Here is a 26460-nt window from a genome sequence, read left to right as displayed (position 1 = left end):
TGACTGAGGTGACTGACTGTATTGTGTACTTGGGAGGAGAATCCCGGGGGCTCATCTAGCCCCGATATTGATCTCCTTAGTTGAGTGATGAAAAGTCTCAGCATCTCCACAGGTCAAGTTGGTCTTCAGACATCTGTCCAGGAACAAGAAGGGTGGGAGTTTCTACTGCAAGGTGGGTCTTTAGCTGCTTGGATATCACAAGCATCCTCTCCTTTGTAGATTTGCCTTGTGCCTTGGTGACGACAACCAGGGGAGCTGGGAATCAACTCAGAGAATAATCTGTAGTCTGGTTGAGTATAAAATTCTGTATCAGTCACAGGTATTGGTTACTGCACCTATCTATGGCACTTATATGGTCTGCATGACCACAGTATCTAAGTATCTCACAATCATTAATATATTTACCCTCACAACTAGAGCCAGATGAATAACTGATTTTTCAGTTTGCTGGGAGTTCAGAAACAAAATGATTGTTTTGGATCGTCCCTGAAAAAGAATTTAAATCTTTTTTCAGCAAATTAAAAAGTTGGAAAAAATTGTCGTGGGTCAAATGAAACATTTTGTTTCAATTCCAAGCATTTTAATTATTTTTCTTGAAAATTTAAATGAAGTTGATGGAAATTTCAGAATGATGGGAAATTTGGTTTTAATTGAAAAAAATAAAAAAATAATGATGGGGGGGGGATTTTGTTTTGTCGGGTTTTTCCTCAACTGAAACAGTTTAGCAAATTTGCCACAAATTTGCAAAATGTTTCAGTTGACCTGAATCTGTGTTTTTCACTGCAAGAAGGTTTTGTTGAAGAATGTCACCCAGCTGTATTCACAACTCCCTCTGTGGCAGACGGGGAACTGAGGCAAAAGCTATGGGCCAGATTTCTAAAGGTGTTTACGTACCTCAAGAGCCCCTACACATCTAACTCTGGAGTTAGGCACTTAAGCACCTGGAGAATCTAGATTTAATTGACTCACACAAGGAATCTGTGGTAGAATAGAGACTTGAAGCAGAGTTTTTTCGATCCCAAGCTAGTGTCACTGGACCAACCTTCTAGGGTGACCAGACATCCTGATTTTATAGGGACAGTCCCAATATTTGGGGCCTTTTTTTTATATGGGCCCCTATTACCCCCCACCCCCATCCCGATTTTTCACATTTGCTATCTGGTCACCCTACATCCTTTCTTCCTGCCTGCTTTCTTTAGGATGGGTGGGTATCTATGGGCAATGGGACACAGTTATGCACTTCCAAGTAAATTAACTCCACTGAAATGTCCTGTTCAACCAAACTTAAGAGCCATTCATGAATGCAGTTAAGTCCTCCCCAATCAGTGTGCTGGGCACCAGACTGCTTGAGCCTGAATTTGGTTCCTGGGTGACACTGGTCAGCTCCAGTGGCCTAATTCAAGGCCCAGTGGAAGCGTTTTGGGGCAAAAGACTGTCTTTTTTTTATTTTGTATTGGTACAGCAGCTGGCATAGCCCTGCCGCAATGCAAATACAGAATAATGATAATTATTGATTGCAGTCCATATGAGGCATTTTAACTGACGGCAAAGGGCTCTGGCCATAGAATCATAGACTATCAGGGGTGGAAGGGACCTCAGGAGGTCATCTAGTCCAACCCTCTGCTCAAAGCAGGACTAACACCAACTAAATCATCCCAGCCAGGGCTTTGTCAAGCCAGGCCTTAAAAACCTGTAAGGAAGGAGATTCCACCACCTCCTAGGTAACCCATTCCAGTGCTTCACCACCCTCCTAGTGAAAAAGTTTTTCCTAATATCCAACCTAAACCTCCCCCACTGCAACTTGAGACCATTGCTTCTTGTCCTTCTTGCCAGTAGTAAGTGGGTCTTGATTTTTGTCAGTTTAAAGATTTGGAGCTTGATCCAAAACTCCTCGAAGTCTGTTGAGAGATTCTTTTTGATGTTAGTAGCTTTAAGGTCAGACCTTTGTGCCTCATTAGTTTGTCTTTCATTTTCAGTAGCTTCAGCCTCACTTTTGTCCTGACCAAACTTAAAACACCATCCTCTGAAGACTCTGTCTGGCTTAGCCGGGGTTCCTGGAACATGGGGCTGAGCAAGGCCAGCTCCAGGCACCAGCGCAGTGAGCAGGTGCTTGGGGCTGCCAATGGAAAGGAGCGGCCCATCCGGCTCTTTGGCAGCGGGTCCCTCAGTCCCTCTCGGAGGGAAGGGCCTGCCGCCAAATTGCTGCTGAAGAATGAAGCGGTGGCAGTAGAGCTGCTGCTGAAAAGCCACCGATCGCGGGTTGTTGTTTTTTTGGTCACTGCTTGGAGCCGCAAAAACGCTGAAGCCGGCCCTGGGGCTGAGTCTGTGATTTGCCAAGCTTTGTGCTCCGCCTGGAGGCTGAGTGGGCTGCATTGTCCCGCCATTGAGTTTGACAGCTGTTGAGGGCTCCAGGTTTTTTCTGCCTTCCTCTGGAGCAGCAGAGAATGTCCACAGCTGAAGAGGGGAGACCAGACAGGGTGGACCAATGAAGTGGTACAGAGCATTGTCTTTCTCAGGCACCTGGCTGGTGTATCTTGCTTGCACGCTCAAGGTCAAACTAATCTCCACATTTGAGGTCAGGAAGGAATTTTCTCCCAGGTCAGATTAGCAGGGACGTTGGGTTTGTTTTTCTTTCAGGTGTGGGTTACATGTGCTGGGATCATCTGGGCATACCTCACTGGATCAACGCTCTGCCATTTAAGGGGCTTCAGGCACTGCTGGCATCTTGGTCTTGCCTGTCCTCTGCCTGTGGCACGTAATATTTTAGTCTCCTGAGGACTGAAATGCTTTGATCTAACTAAAGTCTTTGAGCTTAATATGAGGGTGGCTGAATGAAAGTTAATGGCTTGTGTTATACAGGAGGTCAGACTATATGATCACAATGGGCCCTTCTGGCCATAAACTCTATGAAACTGTGGAATGAGATTGCGGGAGGGTGAGGGGAGGCCAGTCCCTAGTTTGCCAAGTGTTCTCCCCTCGACAGTCTCAGTCAGAACTGACTCCAGCTGTCTTTCCTGCTAGCAAAGGTGATTGGCAGGCCAAGCATGGTTTGGGCCAGAGACTGAACCGACTCTTGCCTCTTACCTCAAGCTGAAGGCACATTGGCAGGGTGTGTCTGAGAATGAGTGGTGAGGTGATCAGCACACCTCCCGCTGCCCGTGTCATGCCTGTTCTGTGGGCATGGGTGCTGGGACTCCAGCACTAACCATGTACTTTGTCTCACTGAAAGGTGTCTAATGTCCGCTCCCCTTGGCAGGTGAACCACCCCAAGGCAATGGCTGCTGGAGGCAATGGCACCGCTGTGACCCATTTCATCCTGCTTGGCCTCACAAACCATACGGACCTGCAAGGGCTGCTCTTTGGGTTCTTCCTGCTGATTTACACCGTGACACTGATGGGAAACCTGGGCATGATGGCCTTGATCCACACTGACCCCCACCTCCATACTCCCATGTACTTCTTCCTCAGCACGCTCTCCTTCGTCGATGTCTGCTACTCCTCCGTGGTCACCCCCCGGCTGCTGGCCGATTTCCTCGCCATTGACAAGTCCATCTCCTACACTGGCTGCATGGTACAGATGGCTTTCTTCTTACTCCATGGCACAGCCGAGTGCCTGCTCCTGGCAGCCATGGCCTATGACCGGTTTGTGGCCATCTGCCACCCCCTTCTCTACCACACTCTCATGTCCAGGGGGATATGCATACGGTTGGTGGCTGTGGCCTACACCCTCAGCATAGCCAACTCAGCAGTGCAGACCAGCAATGTCTTCCGGCTGCCCTTTTGTGGCCCCAACCACATCAATGACTATTTCTGTGATATCCCCCCTCTGCTGCAGCTTGTCTGCAGTGACACCACCACGGCTAAGGTAATTCTCTACATCTTCTCCGCCCTGGCAACCATGACCACCTTGACCGTCATTCTGGTATCCTACGGCTACATCCTGGTCACCATTGGGAGGATGAGCTCAGCAGAGGGCCGCCGGAAGGCCCTGTCCACCTGTGCCTCCCACTTCATGGCCATCTCTCTCTTTTATGGCACAGTCTTCTTCATGTACATCAAGCCCAGAGCGGGGGACTCAATGGACCAGGACAAGGTCATGTCAGTGTTCTATACCATTGTCATCCCCATGCTGAACCCCCTGATCTACAGCCTGAGGAACAGGGAGGTAAAGGACTCTCTGAGAAGGAAGATCTGTAGGAAGATATTTCCTTAATGACCTCGATAGAGAAAGATAGTGGGAATTACTGGGGAGAAGGGAACATACAACCCCACATACGGTCATTTGGTCTCCTAAGGTGGAGCTGCTAACCACTACAGTTTGGATGCAGACGGCATTTGCTAAACAGCAAATGTGACTTAACATATTAAAAAGAAAAAAAATCTTCAGCCTATTTTGTGTTCAGGGAAATACAAAATGACTTCAGTTTGGCCCTTCTGTGAGGAGCAGAGTCTCCTGGCCAGACTGAGCACCACTGTGTTTGTTGTTCTTAGATTTCACAGAGTCATAGATGTGAAGACAATTAATACAAGCTTGTCATACGTGATGGCTCTGGACTATTCTGTCATAGATTTCAGAGATTCGTAAAGTTTAAGGCCAGAAGGGAAAATTAGATCCTTTAGTCACACAGGCCATTAAATTTCACTCAGTTACCCTTGTATTGAGCCCAACAACTTGTAATTGGCTAATACAAATCTTCCAGAAAGGCTTGATTAGAGGATTCCAAGAGATGGAGAATCCCCCAATTACACTGGAATTTGTTTCAATGGTTAATCAACCTCCCTGTGTGCCGTATATTCAGCATGAATCTCTCTAGCTTTAACTTCCAGCCGTTGTTTCTTGTTATGCTATTCTACACTATTAAAGGGCCTTTTTGCAAATGGGTACTATCACTAATTGCTCAATCATACTGTTACTAACAGGAAAGTACTGATGTTGGAGAACAGTAGAGTGAGTATGAGCAGTGTGATGCTTTGATGAACTGAAACAAAGTTGTTCTAACAGTGTTGCCAATCCCGCATGTTCAGAAATTATGAGTTGCCCCTCCACCTTAATCCAGAGATCAGCTGAAAAGTCTTGAGATTTTAAAAAAGCATAAATTTGGGATTCTTCTTCACCTGCTGGTTACCGAGCCTGCAAAGTTCCCTGGTTTTGCATTTGTAAGCTTTCTTCTGTCACCACCAGTGGTAGAAACTGGCATTTTTATATTGAATGGAAGCTGTGAGTCTTAGCCAGTCTTGTGAGTCCAAGAGCTGGGGCTTGAAGAAAAAACATGAGATATTGCAAGATACATGATAATATCTCAAGAGCTGGTGACACTGTCCTGAATTCTTGTGGACTCTTGGCTGGCTTTTGTTGACTTGGAAATCGTTGATTGTAATCCTCCTCCGCACCCTAGTTAGCCCTTCATGACACTGCACCCTATTTTCTTCATAATGATATTAGTATAATATGATTATATCATAATTATGATGTATTTTATGCAAGATGAGTCATGTGAGGTGTCATTGGAAAAGTTGTGATTTGCTGAATATGATTATCCTATTTGTACGCATGTATCATTTCTGTATCTGAAGTTATTAATAATTACTCTGTATCTGTATCTCACATATAGTTACTTCTGGGTAATACCCTCTAGGCAAAATGCTCTCAGTCTAGATGGCTGGCTGGGAAGGGTCCGTTCAAGTTAATGAGCCATTAGGAAGAAATAATAGGCCTTAGGAGAAGCTTATCTCCCACCTTGGGAGCCTTCCTAAGGATGCTACAGATAGCCTCCAAGTAATGGCTGCTGTGACACTTCAGGGACATGTAACCAGGTCACCTGGTGCTGGACTCCATCTTGGGATGTCAGTGTTTTTCCACTTTCTGGCACGGGAACCAAGCATTAAAACAAAGAGTTCCTGCCATACGCAAAAGCTATTTAAGGCAGGGGAGTGACATCATCTTGGTTCTTCACTGACTCCTCACCCAAAAAGACTCCTGAAAACACCTGAGGAACAAAGACTGAACTGGGAGAAATGCTGGACCCAACCTAAAGGGATTTTTGGCCTGTAAATGGAACATCTGGGCATTCCAAGCTGTAAGCAAGTGCAGCTGGCCCTTAAGATTTTGCATCCTGCTTGTATCATCATTTAGGGTGAGGATCTGCTATTAATATCCAATTTCTTTAGTATATTAAGCTTAGTTTGCATTTTTGTTTATTTGCTAGGTAATATGCTTTGATCTGTTTGATATCCCTTATAATCACTTAAAGTCTATCTTTTCTAGTTAATAAATTTGTTTTTGCTTTGTCTAAAGCCACTTTCCTGTCAGTCAGCTCCCTTCCTCAGTCTTGGTTTTGCTAGGCTAAACAAGTCAAACTCTTTTAATCTCCTCGTCAGTAAAATAGGCCTTGGTCATCCTAGCGACCCTTCTCTGAAGCTCTCTGTGACTTTAGAAAGCAATGCTCCACCAGCTACTGTTAACCTGCCTGTGTGATATAGTATAAGTAGACTGAATGGCTTCCAATTGTTCTTTCCCAACAGAATCGAGAGAGCAGTGCTGGGTACCTGCCCCTCTTTCTCCAAAGTCCTCACCTCCGTCCTGGTGTTTATATTCTCTGGACAGAGGTGCTAACCTAGCCGAGAGCTTGTCATCCGCTCTTCCAATAGAATTAAAGAAAGATATATGGCTGATATAATTTGTAATTCTTTCCCTTTACAATGAACTCTTCTCTATTATGGATATTTTGGGGGGCCACTTAGAAACCTCAGTGCTACACAGGACTTGGGCCTGGAAGTTTCACGTATACTTCTCCTCCAGGACACAATGACACATGGTAGGTTGCCTTAGCTAGTTACAAAGCACTTGGATGCACCCCTTAATTCTACAGAGAAGACGAAAGATGGGCCAGTAGAAGTCTAAGATGAGAGCCAGCAGTATGGTCCATTGGGATCCTAGCACTGGATGTGGAAGACAAAGGTTCAATTCACTGATTTCCTGTGTGCACCTTGGGCAAGTTACATAGGTCCAGATTGTCAAAGGTATTTAGGTGCCTAACTCCTGTTGAAATAGATGTCTTAATACCTTTGAGGATCTGGGCTTTAGTCTCTGTGTGCCTCACTTCCCCACCTGTACAATGGGAATAACAGCACTGCCCTACCTCACAGGTGTGTTGTGAGGGAAAATACATGAAAGATCATGAAGTGCTCAGATGCAGAGGTGATGAGGCCATACAAGTAGCTAGTATTCAAGTACAATTAATCCTGAGATCTTCCCCATGACATAGTCAAAAGCACAAATCCTATTCCAGGCAGAGTTATTAATCCTAACAAGGAAGAAGTGCCAGAGACTCCAGGAAGTCTACCAGGGATTTTGCTGTTACTGTTAATTTTACATGGATGGCGCACAGACTCTGCAGCGAGGGGCAGCAAGATGAAACCCTAAAATTAATGCTGATTTATGCCTTGACCCAGGGAAGCCACTGAATGTGCAATGGGTATAATCCAGGATAATGCCAGGTCCAGCTGTTGAACCATCAAAGGTTCAATAGGAGGGAATTGGGAGAAGAAAATCCATGGAAACATTTCAGTGGCTGAATAGAGAGTTTTTGGAGACAGCTGTCAGTTTCCAGGATGCTTTTACTGAGGGAATAAATATTTTAAGGAATGAAAATATTTTGGAAAGGAAAGTAACTTTATTCCTCATCTCCCCACATTGCACTGATCCTGAAGCCACCATGCCCAGCCTTTAAAATAATCCCTTGATATGGCAGAGTAAGCGCTACCTTCAAATTACTCAACAAGAAGATAATTGTTTTGGGGCTCTGTCACACAAGCAGCAAAAAAGGGTCTCCAAGGTCCCTGGATGGAATTAAAGGCAGAGCAGCTTCTAACAGAAACTTTAGTGCAACAGTTGCTGTCTCCTTTGGTTCATCTGGTGTGGCGGCTGCAGATGGGACCCCACAAGGGTCCCTCAGTTCTGTTCGTGGGTGTGGGGATGCCCATCCAGCAGCTCGATCAGGTCCGAGGACCCCACTAAATATTCCCCCTTGAAGCACCTGGCTGCTGGTTCTAGCAAAACCAGACATCAGCAAGTATCTTTCCTCCCTCCAGAAGAACGTGACCTGCTGAAGAACACGATTTTGGAGTGATCCCTTTCTTAGTGGACAGGGGGAAGCTTGGCAGGTATAGTATGAACTGTCTATGTTTGCGGTGGTTGCATCTCCATGTAAGAGTGATGGTCTTGCAATTAGGCATGGAGCTTTGTTCATGAATTATGGCAGTGCAGCAGTGATTCTATAGTTAAGGTTGAGTTTGGAACTCCATTGCAATCTTCTTCTCACCTGCCCCCCCTTCCCACCCGAACTTTTGATCCACATGAGACATTTATTTGCAATTTTTTCTGTGTAAGAGCCAAGAGTGAAAATTTGGTGCCCAACCTGCTTAGGCAGCTTTGAAAATCCTGCTAGGCACCCAAGTGCGTCTTTAGTAGCCTAAATACCATTGGAAAACTGGCCCTAAGTCCTGCTGAGATCAGTTGGAGCTGTTAGGGCTGAGAAGTTTTGAAAAATCTGACCCAGTGTTTAAAATTCTCACATGAAATTCTCAGATGATGTAAATTAATGCACTCCCATTCACTCCTCTCTCTCTCTCTCATGGCTCTCACAACATCCTTCCGTCTTTGCCAGTCTCCTACTGCAGTCTTAGCTTCTTCCCATGTCATTTTGGTAGCTTTCAGTTCTGCTTCATTGTGCATGTCCATGTTATCCTTGGTCTACCTGTTCGCCTCTTGCCCTGGGGGCTCCAGTCTAATGCCTGCCTTGTTATGTTATTTGGGTCTTTCCTCCATGTATGTCTTAGCCATCTCCATTTTCCTTACATAATTTCCTGAGCTATCAGTTTCTGTTTTGTCCTTCTCCATAATTCTTGGTTTGTGATAATTTCTGCCCATCTGATATTGAGGTTTTTTTCTAAGACAGCTGTTTATGGAAACTTCTGGAGTTTAGACAGTAAGGTCTTAATAAATCTCTAAGTTTCAGCATCACATAAACACCATTCACTTCATTGGGGCTATTGTGAGAGGAGATGAACAGAAATGCCTGAGCAACCTTCTCTAGATCATTCATTATTATATATCCCATGTCATGTGCCCATCTCATTCCTCTCCTCTTTAAGCAAACCTAAACTTTGATTATTCTTTTTGTACCAGCATATTGGTTAGTTGGTGTTGAGTAACAACATGAGAAGACAATGTTATTAAAATTAATCTAGCCATTTATTAAGAGAATTATTTACAGAAATGCTGCAACTACAGATAGCATTCCAGCCATGTGCACACAGACTAATTCTCTGATGTCTCCTCCAAACTCTTCCCTCTGCAACCTGGGATTCTCCCTCCAGATCCATGTAGGTAGCTATGTGGTGCTGAGTGCCTTCAACTCTCTGCTGGAGGTTTTGAGAATGCTCAGCATCTCACAGGATTGGCCTTAGTCACTGTTGAACAATAGGGAAGTTCTAGTATCTCAATATTAATAGATTCTAAGGCCAGAAGGATCCATTATGATCCTCCAGTCCAACCTCCTGTACAACACAGGCAATAGAACTTCCCCAGAATAATTCCTCTTTGAACTAGAGTATATTATCTAGAAAAATATCCAATCTTGATTTATAAATTGCCAGTGATGGAGAATCCACAACAACCCTTGGTAAATTGTTCCAATGGTTAATTACCCTCATTGTTAAAAATTTATGCCTTGTTGTCAGTCTGAATTTGTCTAGCTTCAATTTCTAGCCATTGGACATTTGCTTTGTCTGCTAAACTGAAGAGATCATTATCAAATGTTTATTCCCTGGGAGATACCTATAGACTGTAATCAAGTCATCCCTTATCCTTCTTTTTGTTATGCTAAATAGTTTGAACCCCTTGAGTTTATCACTCCACTGATTGCAGAGACAGCAGAAGAAGCTAGGAACGTAAGCAGCTCTCATATACATCCTTCATCAATCCTCCAACCCAATACAGGATGCTGGCCTGGGGACTCAGATGTATGAGTACCTTGTCTTTCTCTAGGACTTGGGAAAACATTTCCCCTGAAATTTTCTGATTATTGCTGTTAGTTACCAAGATGCGTTTTCTCCTATGGTACCATTTGCTCCTCATAGAAACTAGGGATGAAAAAAAAATCAGTAGGTCCCCTCCAGTTCATAGGGTATGTCTACACTGCAGTTGGTGAGGAGGGATAGCTCAGTGGTTTGAGTATTGGCCTGCTAAACCCAGGGTTGTGAGCTCAGTCTTTGAGGGGGCCATTTAGGGATCTGGGGTAAAAATCTGTTTGGGGATTGGTCCTGCTTTGAGCTGGGGATTGAACTAGATGACCTCCTGAGGTCCCTTCCAACCCTGATATTTTATGACACCTGGGGCAGGCTGGCCTATGCCTGCTGAGTCAGGCTCTCAGGTTAAGGGGTTGTTTCATGGTGGTGCAGACATATGGACTCAGGCTGCAGCCCAAACTCTGGAACCTTCCAATCTCATAGGGTCCTTGAGTCTGCACCTCTACACTGCAGTGAAACAGCCTGTAGCAGTGTGGGACTCACCCCTGCAGCATCTCCTGATGGTTGTCTCAGGGAATTAGCTCTTCGAGCATCCTCTGCAGGCCAGCGTCCTGCTGCTGCTTGGCCCCCTGTGTCCCTCCCAGGACCCAGTGCCATTTGTCTTTGGTCACTGCCCCCTGGCAATACCCCCACAATCTCAGGGTCTCCCTACCAGGGGAAACCCCAACCCTCTATCCCTGCCTTGCCTCAGTCATGGGCTACTGTCAGTCACAAATCAGCCCCCATTTCTGGGGCAGACTGCAGTATAAGCCACTCATCACTAGCAAGGAGGGTTTGGACCTGCTGCCTCTGCCTACCCATGAGCTGGCCCCTGCAGCCCCAGTACCCATTGGCCTTCTGCTAGGCTGCAGCCAGGGGCTTTCCAGGCTGGAGCTCCCCAGCTCCCCTGTCTTTCCCCAGCCCTGCTATACTCAGGTGCCCTGCCTCCACCTCCCTCTCCGAACAGAGAGAGGTGCCTGGCTCCCAGCCTCTTTATACAGGCCAGCTGGGGTCTGATTGGGGCATGGCCCAGCTGCGGCTATTTCCCCAATCAGACCAGGGTTTTCTCCCTTCTGCAGCCCCAGCCTTCTGCAGGGCTTAACCAACCCCTTCAGGGCTGGAGTAGGGGTGTTCACCTGGCTACACAGCCCATTAGCCTGAGCCCCATAAACCAGAGTCAGCTGGCATGGGCCAGCCCCAGGTGTCCAACTGCAGTGTAGACATACCCTTAGTTTGCTCCCTGGAGTGAACTGTGCAGTTAGTTTTAAATGATTCAAGAGGTGTGACTCCCAGGACTTCTGTTACACAGGCTGGTTGACCAGGATATCAGGAAATGTCCCTGATCTTCTGCCTACGTTTTCCTTTGATCAGATTCAGCCCAACATCCCTAGGTATGTATCATCCTTGGAGCATCCTAAACAACTCCTCATCATCCTGGATGTGTCTGTTGACTATGTCCCCAGCTGGTGTCAATTGGCTGCAGCGCCACTGGAGGTAATAGTTGCACCAATTTACCCCAGCTCAGGATCTGGCTCAATGATTCTATCATATTCTCAATTCAGCCCTTTACTAAGCCCTCTCTTCATGCTTAACTCTGCTAATATTTCCTCATAACTACAATGGAGCTAATAATTACTTTTTCAGATTGATGGTTGAAATGAAAATAGAAATGGTTTCAGGTCAACCTGGAATTTTTTTTTCATGATCTTTTGTTTTGTACCATTTGCAGGTGGGTTTGTGGGGGAGGGGGTTGTGGGTTTTTTTGAAAAAATAAAATAAAAATAAATGTAGCTAAATATGTGAAACAAAATGCCTTTTTGACATGAAAAGCCAGAATGTTTTGTTTCAAAAATGTCAAAACTAAATGTTTCAACTTTTTAAAAACAATCTTTTTTTTTTCTGGCTAAAACTTTTTGCTGAAATTCAACCTGAATTCGTGAATAGTTTTGGTAGATTCAAAACTGCATATTTCATCGAATAAACTATTCCTCTGAAAACATTTCACCTTGCTCTGCCCATATCTTTGTCTCCAGGGCCCTCCACTTCACTGGTATCTTATGGTATCAAGGTGCTCAAAACTGAATAGAAAACACCAGAGATCTCTCTTATCCCCTTGCAGGATGCAAACAAGATACTAGGAGCATCTTGTATCCTGCAAGGGAGAGAATATAGCCCTCGGTTTGGTCATAGCAGAGACACAGAGAGAGGCACCAGCACTTCTCTGATCTCTGTGCCTGCTGTCTCCTGAATTCTCTCTCTGCTTGCCTCTTGCCCTTAGCCCCCGTCCCATTCCTCCTCCTCCTCTCACAGCTGCTGTTCCTCTGAAGGTAACACCCTTGGCCTATACGAGCATGGAGAACCGAACGTCTGTCACCGAGTTCATCCTGCTGGGCTTTCCTCTCCTGCGCCAGCTTTGGCTCCTCTCCTTTGCCATCTTCCTGGCCATCTACCTCGTCACGCTGCTTGGCAATGCGGTGATCATCGCCCTCTCCCAGCTGGAGGCTGGCCTGCGCACCCCCATGTACTTCTTTCTCAAAAACTTCTCCCTGCTGGAGATGTGCTACACCTCGGTCACAGTGCCCCGGCTGCTGGGAGATCTCCAGCACGGCCATCGTGCCATCTCCTTCCGCACCTGCATCGCCCAGATGTACTTCTTCTTCTTCTTCGGCTCCACAGAGTTCTTCCTTCTGGCTACGATGGCTTACGACCGGTACCTGGCCATCTGCCACCCGCTGCGATACCCGGTGCTCATGAATGGCCGAGCCTGTGCCCGTCTGGCCCTCGCCTCCTGGGTGAGTGGCTTCCTTACCCCCTTCCTTCCCACAGCCTTCATCTCACAGCTGCCCTTCTGTGGCACCAACCAAATCAACCACTTCTTCTGTGACACAGGGCCCCTGCTGAGGCTGTCAACCGGTGATACCCATCTGGCCAACATCTTGGTCTTCCTGGTCTCGGCGGTGGTGGTGCTCAGCTCCTTCCTCCTGACCCTCACCTCCTACACCCTGATTGTCTTCGCCATCTGCCGTATCCCGTCAGCCACGGGGAGACACAAAGCATTCTCCACATGTGCCAGCCACCTCACCGTCGTCATCATCTTCTACGGCACAGTCATATTCATGTACATTCATCCTGGATCTGGCCGGGCCTCTGACATGGACAAGGTGGTGTCAGTCTTCTATGCCATTATCATCCCGCTGTTGAACCCTGTCATCTATACCCTGAGGAACAGGGACTTCAAGAGAGCGCTAGGGAAGGCCCTGAGGAGAGTGAAAGCTGCTTTTACTGTCCTGACCTAAACCTCATCGCACCCTATCAATGGGATCAGAAGTGGCCAAGCTGGCTGTGTATCCGCAGAGAGGAATGATCTTCATGGAGCTGACTCGCCAGCTGGGACTCATTTCCAGACATCTTTCATATAGCTTAAGGCCAGGAGGGATCATTAGATCATTGAGTGTGACCCCCAAAAAGCTACTGTCACCCCCAAGGAGATGATGTAGATTCCTGGAGCTCTGTCTACTGGCAGCTCAGGGAGGAGCAAAGGCAAACTCAGAGTCCGCCCGGCAACCAATAGAGAGTGAGATGCTTCTCCCAGGGAGTTCAGAAAAGGAGAGAAGCTTTTTGGAGAGGCTGGAGCCAGCCAGGGGCCAGAGCAGGACTGGCTGTGTGGGGAGCTGGTGAGTCCCAGGCCTGCTGCAGGGATCCCCCTGAGAACTGGCCTCTAGGGACCTGACAGCAGATCCCTCATCTGGGTTTTCCTTCCCCACGGATGATTCCCAATTGTTATGTTTGCTGAGAAATTTCCCTAGCCAGGCTGGGTTCACCTCCAGCTCCCTAGGTGAGACTAGTCACCACATGGTCAGCGCTGCTAGTCCAGGGAAGCTGCCTGCTGAGTGTGTGACTGGAGGCTAGGAGGCTACAGTTTGGATGTTAGGGTAGTTGTATAACTTACACCTTGAGCCCTGCACCCCTTTTGTGATGAGGGGAGATCCTGGGACCAACACAGCCTGATTCCTGCTTGAGGAGGATCCCTGACAGCAGACCACAGCCCCTGGAATCGTCCAGTGTCATCTTCAAACCTGAAGTTCATTCATGGAGTTCGTGAGTGCACTAACTTTTAGTTAGTTAGTAAGGAAATTTGTTCTGGGGACCTTCTACTCCCTGAACTGTGTCCTCAACCTAGGGAGCAAGGGTTTGAGGATTTTATAACCTGCTGCTTATTACACCTGTGGAGGGATTCGCCACCTCCTCCCACTTGTGGGTCTTTTGGGCTGTACTGAACCCAGTCAACCACACTGCTAAACCACTGCAGAAAATTTTATAGGTCATCAAGGGCCCCAGCAAAGTACACGTACCAACAGGACACTAATTTTACACTTGTTACATTAAGTCACGGGTATTTTAAGTGTGGGCACCAGTGACCCAAAAAATAGTGTTTCACCCTGGTATGTTGTATATGTTGCCTGTTTAATATAATTATTGTGTTGAATATATTTTTAGATGTTGTGTTATTTCTTGGATGTCTCCAACTATCTGGCAAGTAAGTGGGGATTACTCTGTAGGTAGAATTTTCTGCCCAAGCTGCCCTGGTGACTCTGCCAGGAAGGAGCGAAGGGGGTGGAGGCACTGCCAAATAATTTCATAGCAAAAAAGAAAAAAGATTCACCCTGCTGCCTGAGTGGCGGGATCCAAAAGAGCCCAGACCTGCCCATCAAAACCTGTAATCGGATTGCTATTAAAGGAGGTAACCAGGTGGAGAGGGGCACTACACTACAGCTGGAACTGGGACAGGAATCCTGGACCCTCAGATTAAAAGTTTGTTACTCTTCTAACTGAGCTATCCAGGCAGGGATGGAGGTCAAGCAATAAAATCAATGTACTCAAGGTGTGTTAAACTCTCTCCCTTTCTTTCTAAGATCAGAAATTTCCTGTTATCATTAATTATTATTATTATGGTCCTATCTAGAGTGCCCAACTGTTCTCTGTTGCACTGAGGACTGTACATGCACAGGCAGATCGTTTCACAAGACGGGGGTTATACATCTATTTGTGACAGTGCAGGTGAGCCAGCGTGCCAGAGTTTAAAAATCCTAGTGGTCAGAGAAGGTGATATGGGCATCGGGCTTTCTGAGTTCTAAGCTCACTGTTGCTATTGATTTATGTGCCTTTGGGCAAATGGTTGCATTGCTGTGCCTCAGTTTCCCCAATCATGAATGGGAATGATGATAACACTCACCCACCTCACATTTCCCATATGGAGAACCATGAAAAGTCTGATCTATTTTTATGGAAAAAACAGGCGAGACTCAGTTTCCCCTCTTACCTTGTATTGCTATCTGGCAGAGGGGAAGGGGTTAACTTCTTGTCCTGTGGGACGCTGTGACAAAGTGAGACCTTATAAGTGTGGAAACATCAAAGACTATTATATTGAGGTGTTGCAGACACTATTGGCACATGGGGTATTCATTGTATTGTATTAAGTGATGTATGTATCTCTGTGTTCCTGGCTCACTGGTGCATTACCTGGGGAATCTAGAATCAGTAGTGGGGAATTAAGGCAAATTCCTAGACAATTAAACAAATCTAAAGAAGTACCAGCCCTGGTGACTCCATGTGGCAGATGGGTGATGCCTGATAAGCTTGGCATGCATGTAGAATATGTATTGTTTTATTATAAGTTTCCTCTGTAATGATTATGATTATGCTGTCTGTATGTGTGTATCATTTTTGTAGTTGAAGTTATGAATATTGGCTATGTACTGGCATTTCAATGTGTTTTGATTCTAAATAGCCTCAGTGAAGCATTTGGACAGCTTCTTGAGAAAGGACTATTCTCAGTAAGTGCCCAATCAAGAAACACTTAACTGATAATGGAGTTTGGGAGACGCCAACCCACATCTGAGCTTTCCTGGGAACGTTCAAAATAACATGTAAACAATGGTGTCGGCCTGTAAAGAGCTGAGTCATACATGGACATGTGACTTGCCCATGTGTCTCCAAACTCCATCTTGCTGCTGTGACCTTCCATGGACAGAGGATAAAAAAGGCCCCGAAAACCCCTCCATCTTGTCTTTGATCCTGCTTCTTGCCTCTGGAAGAACCTTGCTACAAACTGAAGCTCTAAACAAAGCACTGAATGACCCATCCCAGCAGGGGATGTACTCCAGAAACTTGATTTGAACCTGAAGTTTATTTCATCACTGCTACAAGCCTGAACCAACAACTTTGCCATTACTGTATGTAATTGTTTCCATTTAACCAGTTCTAGCTCTCATCTATATTTCTTTCTTTTTATGAATAAACCTTTAGATTTTAGATTCTAAAGGATTGGCAACAGCGTGATTTGTGGGTAAGATCTGTTTTGTATATTGACTTGGGTCTGGGGTTTGGTCCTTTGGGATCAGGAGAACCTTTTTTTCTTTTACTGGAGTATTGGTTTTCATAACCATTTGTCCCCATAACGAGTGGCACTGGTGGTGATACTGGGAAACTGGAGTGTCTAAGGGAATTGCTTGTGTGACTTATGATTAGCCAATGGGGTAAAACCAAAGTCTTCTCTGTTTGGCTGGTTTGGTTTGCCTTGGTGTGAAAAAGGAACCCTGCCTTGGGCTGGAACTGCCCTGCTCTAAGCAATTTGTCCTGAATTGGTACTCTCAGAAGTGTCCCACCAAAGGCAGCATTGTTACAAGCCCCCATCCAGTAACCTGGGAAAATTACACACCACTCCTGGGTGCCTCTGAGAGGCAACACTTCCCCACTCGCAAGCACAGAGTCTGAGTATAGAAAAGAAACTTGTAATGAAAGGAGAGAAGTCACCAAACATTAATTAGGGAAAATACCACAAGTGGGATTCATAATCGTAAAGCTGTGAGCAGGACACCCACCCCAGAGTGCATGAGGCAGTGCCTTCCACCTCATTTTTGTGAGTTCTACAACCAAAATTTCCTTTACTGTGACCCCCTCTGCTCCCTCACCATACCCTGCTCACAGTGGTTGTCCTTGGTCAGTGAGGACCCAGGGTTCAGAGATGCATCTGTCTGAGTTCTCCTGCCACCTGGGGAAGAAGGCACCTTGCTTGTTCCACTGTCTGAGCGCTTCAAATTATATATATGTTGATATATGCCATCGTGTGCCAGCAATCCCCTCTGCCATATACATTGGCCAAACTGGACAGTCTCTACGCAAAAGAATAAATGGACACAAATCAGACATCAAGAATTGTAACATTCAAAAACCAGTAGGAGAACACTTCAATCTCCCTGGACACTCAATAACAGACTTAAAAGTGGCAATTCTTCAACAAAAAAACTTCAAAAACAGACTCCAACAAGAAACTGCAGAACTAGAATTAATTTGCAAACTGGACACTATCAAATTAGGCCTGATTAAAGACTGGGAGTGGATGGGTCACTAAAAAAAAGTAATTTTCCTCTCTGCTGATATTCACACCTTCTTGCCAGCTGTTGGAAATGGGTGATGTCCACCTTGACTGCATTGGCCTTGTTAGCACTACAAAAGTAATTTTCCTCCTTTGATATTCACCCCTTCTCATCAACTGTTGAGAATAGGCCACTTCCACCTTAATTGAATTAGCCTCGTTAGCACTGACACCCCACTTGGTAAGGCAACAACCATCTTTTCATGTGCTGTAACATTTATATAGCTTTCTGTATTTTTCACTCCATGCATCTGATGAAGTGGGTTTTAGCCCACAGAAGCTTATGCTCAGATAAATTTATTAGTCTCCAAGGTGCCACAAGGACTCCTCGTTGTTTTGGCTTAACAAGGTCCTTTCAGCTGAGGGTGACCCCCTCATTTGGGACAGGTTGAGCACAGTTCTGCTCCCCTTCATTCATACAATAATGACAACCATATTGATAACAGCATTTTACTATTCCTGCATTCAGTACTAACACGATTTGTAACCCAACACCAGCCAAAGTTGATTACTTTGAGCAGCACTGCTCTATCTGCCAGATATGTAAGCAGAGGAGGTGTGTTCATTTAAATACAGTTTGCTCCTGAAGTCTCTCCCCCTCCAAGTTAGATATCAGGGGAGAATTCATTCAGAGCTTGCTTACACAAGAATCTTGAAGCTCTGCATGCTAAAAGAATTTTCACTGGAGACATTCAAGTCTTCTCAGAGAGAATCCACCTAACACAGTGAAGTAACTTAGTTAAGTGTCAGCAGAGTCTTACGACTAGCATCTGCTGTGAATCCAGACAGGATGAAAATTCAAAGGGTTCCAATTTGTATTCTCCACAGCAGAAATGGTTTAGCCTATGGGACTGAGAAAAAAATCCCATCCTGTCCCCTCCGGTACACAAATCTAGATGAGTCCAGATGCATTATTCTGTAGCTTGGATTGATTTCTACTTTCCTCTGAAGCATCTGTCCCGATCCCAGACTGGCTGAATGGATCATTAACCTGATCCAATGAAGCAGGAAGTAGGCTATAAGGTGAGTGGGCTATTGGTCTGCAGGAGGCAGGATACTCAGTGAGGTGGACTAAGGGCAACTACTTGCTGTGGGAGATCCAAGATGTCATTTCCCATGCTGACCTGTATCCTCTGCAAAGCCATTACCCTGTTCGTCTCCTGAAGACTTTTGCAATGGCCCCCTTGAGCTCCTTGTTTCTCAGGCTGTATATCAAAGGGTTGAAGATGGGGCTTCCAAATGTGTATCCCAGTGATATCAACCGGTCCAGTTCATCTGACCAGCTGCCCTTTGGGTGTAAGTAGACCAGGCTGAGGCAGCCGTACTGCAGCAGCACCACCGTGAGATGGGAGGAACAGGTGTGGAAGGTGCGGTGCCGGCCTTCAGCCGAGCGGATGCGCAGGATGGTGGTGATAATGTAGACGTAGGAGACACAGATCAGGAGGAAGGGGAGGATGACTATAAGGACACTGGCAATGAACTGGGCGATCTCCTCAGAGCGGGTGTCAGTCCTGGCCAGCTTCAACACCTGGTTGACATCGCAGAGGAAATGATTGACCCCATTGGAACCATAAAAGGGCAGGCGGAAGATCAGCACTGTGATCTGCAGGGAAAGCAGTCCTCCAAGGGCCAGCGAAGCGGCCACCAGCCACAGGCAGAGCCGACGCGTCATAATGAGTGTGTAGTGCAGTGGGTGGCAGATGGCCACATACCGGTCATAGGCCATGGCCACCAGCAGGAAGCAATCTGAGCTGCCCAGACCAAGGAAGAAGAACATCTGGGCCCCACAGCCCCCAAAGCTGATTCTCTTCCTCTCCTGCAGGGCATTCACCATCATCTGTGGAAAGATGGCTGCAGCGTAGCCAAGCTCGATGATGGACAGGCACTCCAGGAAAAAGTACATGGGAGTGTGCAGACAGGCATCTTCCCGTATCGCCACCAGGATGAGCAGGTTCCCTGTCACAGCGGCTGTGAAGACCAGGCTGATGCCCATGAAGAGCAGGGTCTGAAGATCAGGGTAGGTGGGAAAGGCCAGGAATATAAACTCCATCACCACTGTGCGGTTCCCTGGGGGCATTGGTCCTGCTGTCTCATGCTCTGCTGGGAGACAATGAGCGACATTGTGAGATGGATAAGACACCACCCATGGAGCCAGAAGCCGGTGGGACCCATGGGCCAGCCCCTCAGCTGGATGGAGTCCTTGGCACTCTGTTGATTTGGGAGCCATGTGGGGAATATTTGGTGTCTGGAATGACAGGGTCATGGCCAAAATAGTTACATCTGAGTGTAGGACAGGCCTGGGGCTCATTGACTCCATTGAAAGTTGCACCCAGGCTTAAAGTTAAATCTGTGCCGGGGTGCTGTCCTGAAAATGGCCGTTTAGCTAAATCAGGGCCTGTAGCAGTAAAATCTGATTAACTTCAGGCACCATGATGCCTGGGAGCAGCTGCATCACGAAGCCATTTGCAGCACGACAACTGTACCATGCAAATATCACACATGCCAACTCCACATAGCAGGAAGTCACCAGAGAAACCCTGAAAAGTCACTCAATGTCACTATTTAAGCATTCAAAAAGTGTCAAAATTGTCAGTAAACAAACTTCCCACAGAATTCAAAAGCGAATTTATATATACCTGCCCGGGCGAGAGGACACTGTCAGCTGCTGAACAGAAAGCAGCAGCAATGCTGGGTGCTGCCTCTCCGGCTGGATAGTCTTGGAGCTGAGTTTATGAAGTTATCACTGAGTGGCTCTGTTGGGGTCGCTCAGCTGGTAGGGGGCTGGCAGGGGGGTTCTGGCTGACCTGGTTACACAAGATGATTTCAGGCAAACTAAAAGAGGGCTGGGGGAACTGGTGCAAGGAATCAAACGCCGCTTTACAGGGTCACCATGTCCACAGCATCAAATTGCCCAGCCTTTTGCTGTCTTCCTCTCCTTCTTTTTTCTGTGTATTGTCTTTCCTTGTCTTTCTTCCCCCTATTTTTAACATTCTTCATTCCCCTCTCTCTTTTATTTAAAGGGCTATTCTCTGTTTCCGGTTTCCCCCTGAATGAATCTCATGAAGACGCATTCCTCTGAATGTTTGCTACCAGGCTAGCTGTCGTTGGAGTGGTCTAGAAATGTGCAGATCCCTGTTCCATTCCCCCTCGCCCCCTGCTTTCCTCCCCAGACAACTAAACCCCAAGCAGACAAAATCCGCACACAGGCTGACAGCAAGAATTGAAGGGAAGTTCAGAGAATTCAGAACCAACAATTGCAGCAAAGCCCCTAGTGATCTCAGGCACGGTTTGAGGGTTTTGCGCTGGCTAGGAGCTGAGCCCCAGGATCTAGGGGAGGAGTGACCCCCTGGTGGGATTTGATCAGCACAAAGAGTAACCTGTTTTATGACTGGAGAGACCAAACTGCCCCTCTTGGGCAGCATGGATAGAATTCCAAACGAGCCTTTTCTCAAGGCAACATCTGCACCAGGGGAGACAGGTTTGCTCTGCCCAGGACAGCTCAACCCCGCAGTGGCTAAGGGAATCTGGGCTGCACCCGCAGACAGCAGAGCTCCGAAGAGAGGCCTGGAGGGGCAGCCAAATGCCAGGTTAAGAAGTAGGGGGACCCCAGCCCTGCCCCGTGTAGCCAAGACCTCCAGAAACCCCCTGCCAGCCCCCTAACAGCTGAGAGACACCAACAGAGCTGGTCAATGATAACAACATAAATTCAGCTGCCAACACTATGCAGCCAGAGAGGGAACACCTAGTATTGCCACTGCTTTCTGTTCAGCAGCTGGGAGCGTCCTCTCACCCAGGCAGGGTGAGCACAGAAGCTAATACCAAGGGCAGGTTCAGCAGAGCCCCAAGGAATTGCTCAGCTAGACAAGCCAGCTTCCCACTCCTTGGAGAGGCTTTTTGATCATTTCGGTGGGCAAAGGCTCAAAGATCTGTTGACAAATGTTTTTTCCTGCATTGGCCTCGCCCAGGGAGTGGTGCCTGCCCTGGTCACTAATAGTTTTTATTAAGCAGAAGATCATGACCTTTCCCCTTAGTGTGATATCCTCACCTCTTCCAGCTTCCCTTCCCCATTAAATCTGGCTTTTCACTCGCTCCCCGCCACCCAGGAATCAAAGCTGAGCCCCAGTTATGTGCTAAGCATTTATTCTGCCACCGGGAGCTCTAGTCACACCAGCCTCTCATTCACAGTCTCTAAGTCCAAGAAACCCTGGAATGCTCTTTCTTCGGAGGCCATGCGCAAGTGAGCTGAAATGACACTGACTTGGTATGCAAACGAGTGCAGTAAGAAGAGCGTGGAATGGATTTTATTAACACTATTGAGCTGCTTGTGAAGGATTTTGTGACTATACAAATTGGGAACTTCTTTCTCTGAATACCACTGTAATTGGCAGTGAAAGTCACTAGATTTGTCACTGGTCGCTTTATTTCCTCGCTAGGGAAACCAAAAAGTTTCTAATGTTGTGAAAAAATCACTAAGTTGGCACCTGTGGGGGTGAGGGAATGGCATATAGTCCATCCCCTGACGTTTAACCATTGACAGACACGTTGGTGAGGTGCAACTGGATTGCAAATACAGTGGCAGATAAAGGGCCCATTTGTTTATAGGCGAGTTCCTGTGCCTACTGAGGCAGCTTTAAATGTTGTATGGCATAGTTTTTCGGACCTTGAGCAGGGAGATGGATCTGCGGGTGTATCTGTGGAACGCCATCCAGAGTTACATTTTAAAATAGCTAAATTGGCAGCAGGATCCCCGATAATAATAATCCCAAGGTCTTTTGGAGCCCTTTTCATCAGGAGATCTCAAAGTGCTCCACAAAGTAGGCCAGTATCATTATCCCTCTCCGTAAAATGGGGAAACTGAGGCACAAAGAGGCAAAATTAATAGCCCCACAGCCTTCCACCAATACCCTCTGCCCACCTCCTGCATGGCCTTCCCACCATTCACTACCTCCTGAGGAGGGAAGGGTGGCAATGAGGGAACAGTGTCCTTCAAGCCAGAGGGGATAAATCTGCACAGCAGGACTCTGAAAGTACCTGCCTTACCTAGATTGGCGGCTTCTCCCGAGTGGTCCAGCCTGCACAGATGGGAGTCTCCTTTGGATCTCAGCCCCCAGGAGAGGACACAGGAGTTGGGGGGGACCAAGGGGCACAGGGGGCAGGTGGCTCAGCCTGGAACTCAGCAAGTGGATATGGTGGGGAAACTGGAGCTGCCCAGCAGGGAAGGGTATTTATCTGCCAGGCGAGACCAAGGGCTCCTCCCCTCTGAGCTGTCAGGAGGAGCTGGGCTGAGGATAGGAGAGGATTGAAGGACCTGGCTCCCTGGAGCCTACCTGGTCTGAGCCCCTGGAGTGAATCCTGTGCCAGGCTCCTCTTTGGGGGGACATTCCATGAGGCTCAGATGGTGTGACGATGCGGTTCTGGCGGGACCCAACTGAGAGTGCCAATTCAGGACAAATCGCTTAAACGGGGCACTTACAGCCCAAGGCTGGGGTTTTTCCACCTCTAAGGCAAACCAAACCAGCCAGACAAAGAGGACTTTGGTTTCACCCTACTGGCTAACCACAAGTCACCCAAGCAATTTCCTTAGACACTCCAGTCTACCAGTATCACCACCAGTGCCACTCATCCTGGGGATGAATGGTTATGAAAACCAACACCCCAGTAAAAGAAAACGGTTCTCTCGAACCCAAAGGACCAAGCCCCAGACCCAGGTCAATATACACATCAGATCTTACCCACAAATCACACTGTTGCCAATTCTTTAGAATCTAAAATCTAAAAGTTTATTCATAAAGGGAAAAAGGTAGAGATGAGACCTAGAATTGGTTAAATGGAATCAATTACATACAGTAATGGCAAAGTTCTTAGTTCAGGCTTGTGGCAGTGATGGAGTAAACTGCAGGTTCAAATCAAGTCTCTGGAGAACATCCCCAGCTGGGATGGGTCATCAGTCCTTTGTGCAGAGCTTCAGTTTGCAGCAAAGTCCCTCCAGAGGTAAGAAGCAGGATTGAAGACAAGATGGAGAGGAGGCATCAGCCTTATACAGGCACTTCCAGGTGTAAGAACACTTCTTTGTTCTTACTGTGGAAAATTACAGCAAAATGGAATCTGCAGTCACATGGACAAGTTCCTGCACACCCTGCTGAGTTACAAGGCATATCTGCCTCCTCTCCATGGGTCAATTGTGTAGCTGATGGTCCTTAATGGGCCATCAAGCAGGCTAGGCAGAGCGAACACCAACTTGTCTACGGTGTCTCCCAGAAGCACAGCACAAATTTGAAATACAGACCGTATACAGCCAATATTCATAACTTCAACTACAAAATGATACATACATATAGACACCATAATCATAACCAGCAACCCATAACCTGGTCTTAGACTCCTTATATGACCCCCTTTACATGAGATTTGGTGCCACTACAGGACCTTGGTTGTAACCATGTTCTATATGGTCCCAGATTGTATCAATAACGTCACAGACGGATGCTGGGGAAGGCCTGTCACTCCAGTGTCAATGGGCTGGTAAAAAGGCCCAGTGGCTGAACTAACCCTCTGTCTGGAGCTGGGGAAAAGGTGTAGTTGGTGCCAATGTTTTCCCCCCACCACCACATGGGACATTCCAGCCTCATCAGCCGGCGCTTTGACTGAAGTTGTTTCAAGTGCCCCATCCTTCTGATGTGGAACTGAAGCCCCAGAGGTGAAAGGCTCCACATCCCCCCACCCCCACCCCCCGCACCAGCCCCTCACCCTCAGTCGAGTTTGGTGGATTGTAAAATCTTTGGGGTGTCTTTTTGTTCTGTTTGTACAGCACCTAGCCCTGTGGGGGCTCACTCTGGGTCTGGGGTTCCTGGGCAACAGCAGAACACAAATAACGATGGAAGTGAGAAATGATGACTCCCGTTCTCCCTCACCTGGAGTTATCCAGCCTCAGGCCAGGTTAAAACCAGTGACTTAGAATGCAAGAGATCCTGCCACGGTGTCCTGAGCAACCCATTCTCCATGCCCCAGCCTACATGCAGACCACTGAGCTACACGTGAAGTACAAGGAATGAGAAGGAGATGTCACATCTGTGAGGGCATCAGTGCTGAACCCTTGGGAGCCCTGGGGCATTTCCTGTGCAAACCTTAGGAGAGGCCGGGGCAGTATGAGAGAAAGGTGGGAAGTAGGTTGCCCTAGGATAGCCAATTTGGCTTTTCTCTTGTGGAATTTCATTGCTGCTTTCTCCACACCTACCATTGGGTCCATTCTAGTATATCCCTCTGAGCCCCTTGGCAAATGTTCCCTTTGCCACTGGGAAATAGTTTAGGTGGCAAAGGGGCTCATTAGGGAGAGACAACAGTTCAGATCTGAGAGACACAAACTTGGCAAAATGGCAGGTGAGACACAGACAAGGGTTATGCCCAGCAGAGACAAAGGGGCCATCATGAGTGGGAGGGAAGGAACTCCGCTAGGTGCAAGGTCAGCTCCCCACACACAGGTCTGATGATGCACCTCCATTCCTGCTGCTAATGCAGTCCCACAACAAGCACAGCAGCAGCTCCTAGCCTGCAACACTCCTGCCAGTCCACCCGTCCCAGCTCTGCCAATTCCTCTCAGCCCCTCTTCCCCTGTAGCACCTTGTGCTACTTCAGTCCTGTTCCTCTACCGCAACATGATCCTCATCCTCTCCACTACAGTCTTCCTCCTGATCAGTCAGAGTCAGTCACTGAAAATTGACCAGGCTTAAGAGTCTGACACAAGCCAAGCCGAGTTGTCATCCAGGTCTCTTTAGGCCCTACCTTGATGGACCAAAAGAGTGTGGTTCTAGCTCAGTGGCATTACCTTGGCTTGACCGAAAAGGCTCATTAGGAGATAGGCTGACATATGAGAGGTGACTAAAGGCACTTGGCTTGTTTGCTAAGCCTGTGTGAAGGACAAGGACATGGGTGGTCTTGCCTAATGGTCAGGGCAGGAGACTAGCCTAGTGATTGGAGCAGAAGTGAACAGAGTCCAAATCAGGAGCTACTTTTTACCAAGTCCAGGGAGTGGGCTGGAGCCAAGAGCCAGGAATCAGGAGCCCAGGGTTGGAGCCAGAGTATCAGCTGTAGCAGGAGTAGGTGTGGAAGCAAGGATCCCAGAGCTGTGGGGAGGAAACCAGGCATGAGCTACCGGACCAGAAACACAGCTGCAGGTGTGGAATGCCACAGAGCAGCCAGAGACCCATGCCTCTTGCAGGGTTTCAGAATGTGCCTACTGTAGTCATTGGCCAGTCAGAGGGCCAGGTGTGTTTGATGAATCAGCTGAGGGCAATGAGTTATGTATGGGCTCAGCTGTGGGTCCCTGACAGCCTAGCAAACCAGCAGCTGAGAGGGGATCTGATCGCTCTCTCTAAATACACCGGGGGGAGAAGAGCTCTTTAAGCTAAAGGATGGCGTTGGCACAAGAACACATGGAGATGATACTGGCCTTGAGGAACTTCAGGCTGGAATTTGGAAGTCCCCTTTGAACCATCAGAAGAGGGAAATTCTGGAGCAGCCTCCCGTGAAGACGAGCAGGGACAAATGACCTAACTAGTTTTAAGGTAGAGTTTAATACATTTATGAACAGGCCTATATGACGGAGCTTCCTGGGAGAGCAGGGGTCAGGACTCAAAGACCCAGGAGGGCCTTTCCAGTCCAATGTTCCTATTTGATGCCTAGCTCCCTTCTAGGCTAATGGCCAGCTAACCAGGGCTGGCTCCAGGCACCAGCTCAGCAAGCAAGTGCTTGGGGCGGCCAAGGGGAAGGGGCGGCATGTCAGGCTCTTCAGTGGCAATTCGGCAGCGGGTCCCTCAGTCCCTCTTGGAGGGAAGGACCTGCCGCTGAAGTGCCACTGAAGAAGAAAGTGGTGTGGTGGAGCTACCGATGAATTGTTGCTGATTGCGATCGCAGCTTTTTTTCTTTTTTTTTGCCGCTTGGCAAAAACCCTGGAACCAGCC

General features: G+C 47.4%; 3 protein-coding genes across 3 annotated transcripts; 2 read left to right on the top strand and 1 right to left on the bottom strand.

Annotated features, from left to right (window-relative positions):
* Nucleotides 1-3274: 3274 nt before the first annotated feature.
* LOC127052352 (olfactory receptor 1020-like) lies at nucleotides 3275-4213 on the top strand. The gene has a single exon (XM_050955948.1). The coding sequence runs from the start codon at nucleotides 3275-3277 to the stop codon at nucleotides 4211-4213; it is 939 nt and encodes a 312-aa protein (XP_050811905.1).
* Nucleotides 4214-12419: 8206 nt separating this feature from the next.
* On the top strand, nucleotides 12420-13372 carry LOC127052351 (olfactory receptor 11L1-like). The gene has a single exon (XM_050955947.1). The coding sequence runs from the start codon at nucleotides 12420-12422 to the stop codon at nucleotides 13362-13364; it is 945 nt and encodes a 314-aa protein (XP_050811904.1). The 3' UTR covers nucleotides 13365-13372.
* A 5275-nt stretch (nucleotides 13373-18647) lies between these two features.
* LOC127051399 (olfactory receptor 10W1-like) lies at nucleotides 18648-19580 on the bottom strand. The gene has a single exon (XM_050953662.1). It carries the CDS (start codon nucleotides 19578-19580, stop codon nucleotides 18648-18650), a length of 933 nt encoding a protein of 310 aa, XP_050809619.1.
* Nucleotides 19581-26460: the final 6880 nt, after the last annotated feature.

This window comes from Gopherus flavomarginatus, chromosome 5, assembly GCF_025201925.1.
Source record: "Gopherus flavomarginatus isolate rGopFla2 chromosome 5, rGopFla2.mat.asm, whole genome shotgun sequence".
Lineage (NCBI taxonomy): Eukaryota > Metazoa > Chordata > Testudines > Testudinidae > Gopherus > Gopherus flavomarginatus.
The sequence above is the reverse complement of the archived record's forward strand: the minus strand, read 5'-3'. Positions and strand labels throughout refer to the sequence as shown.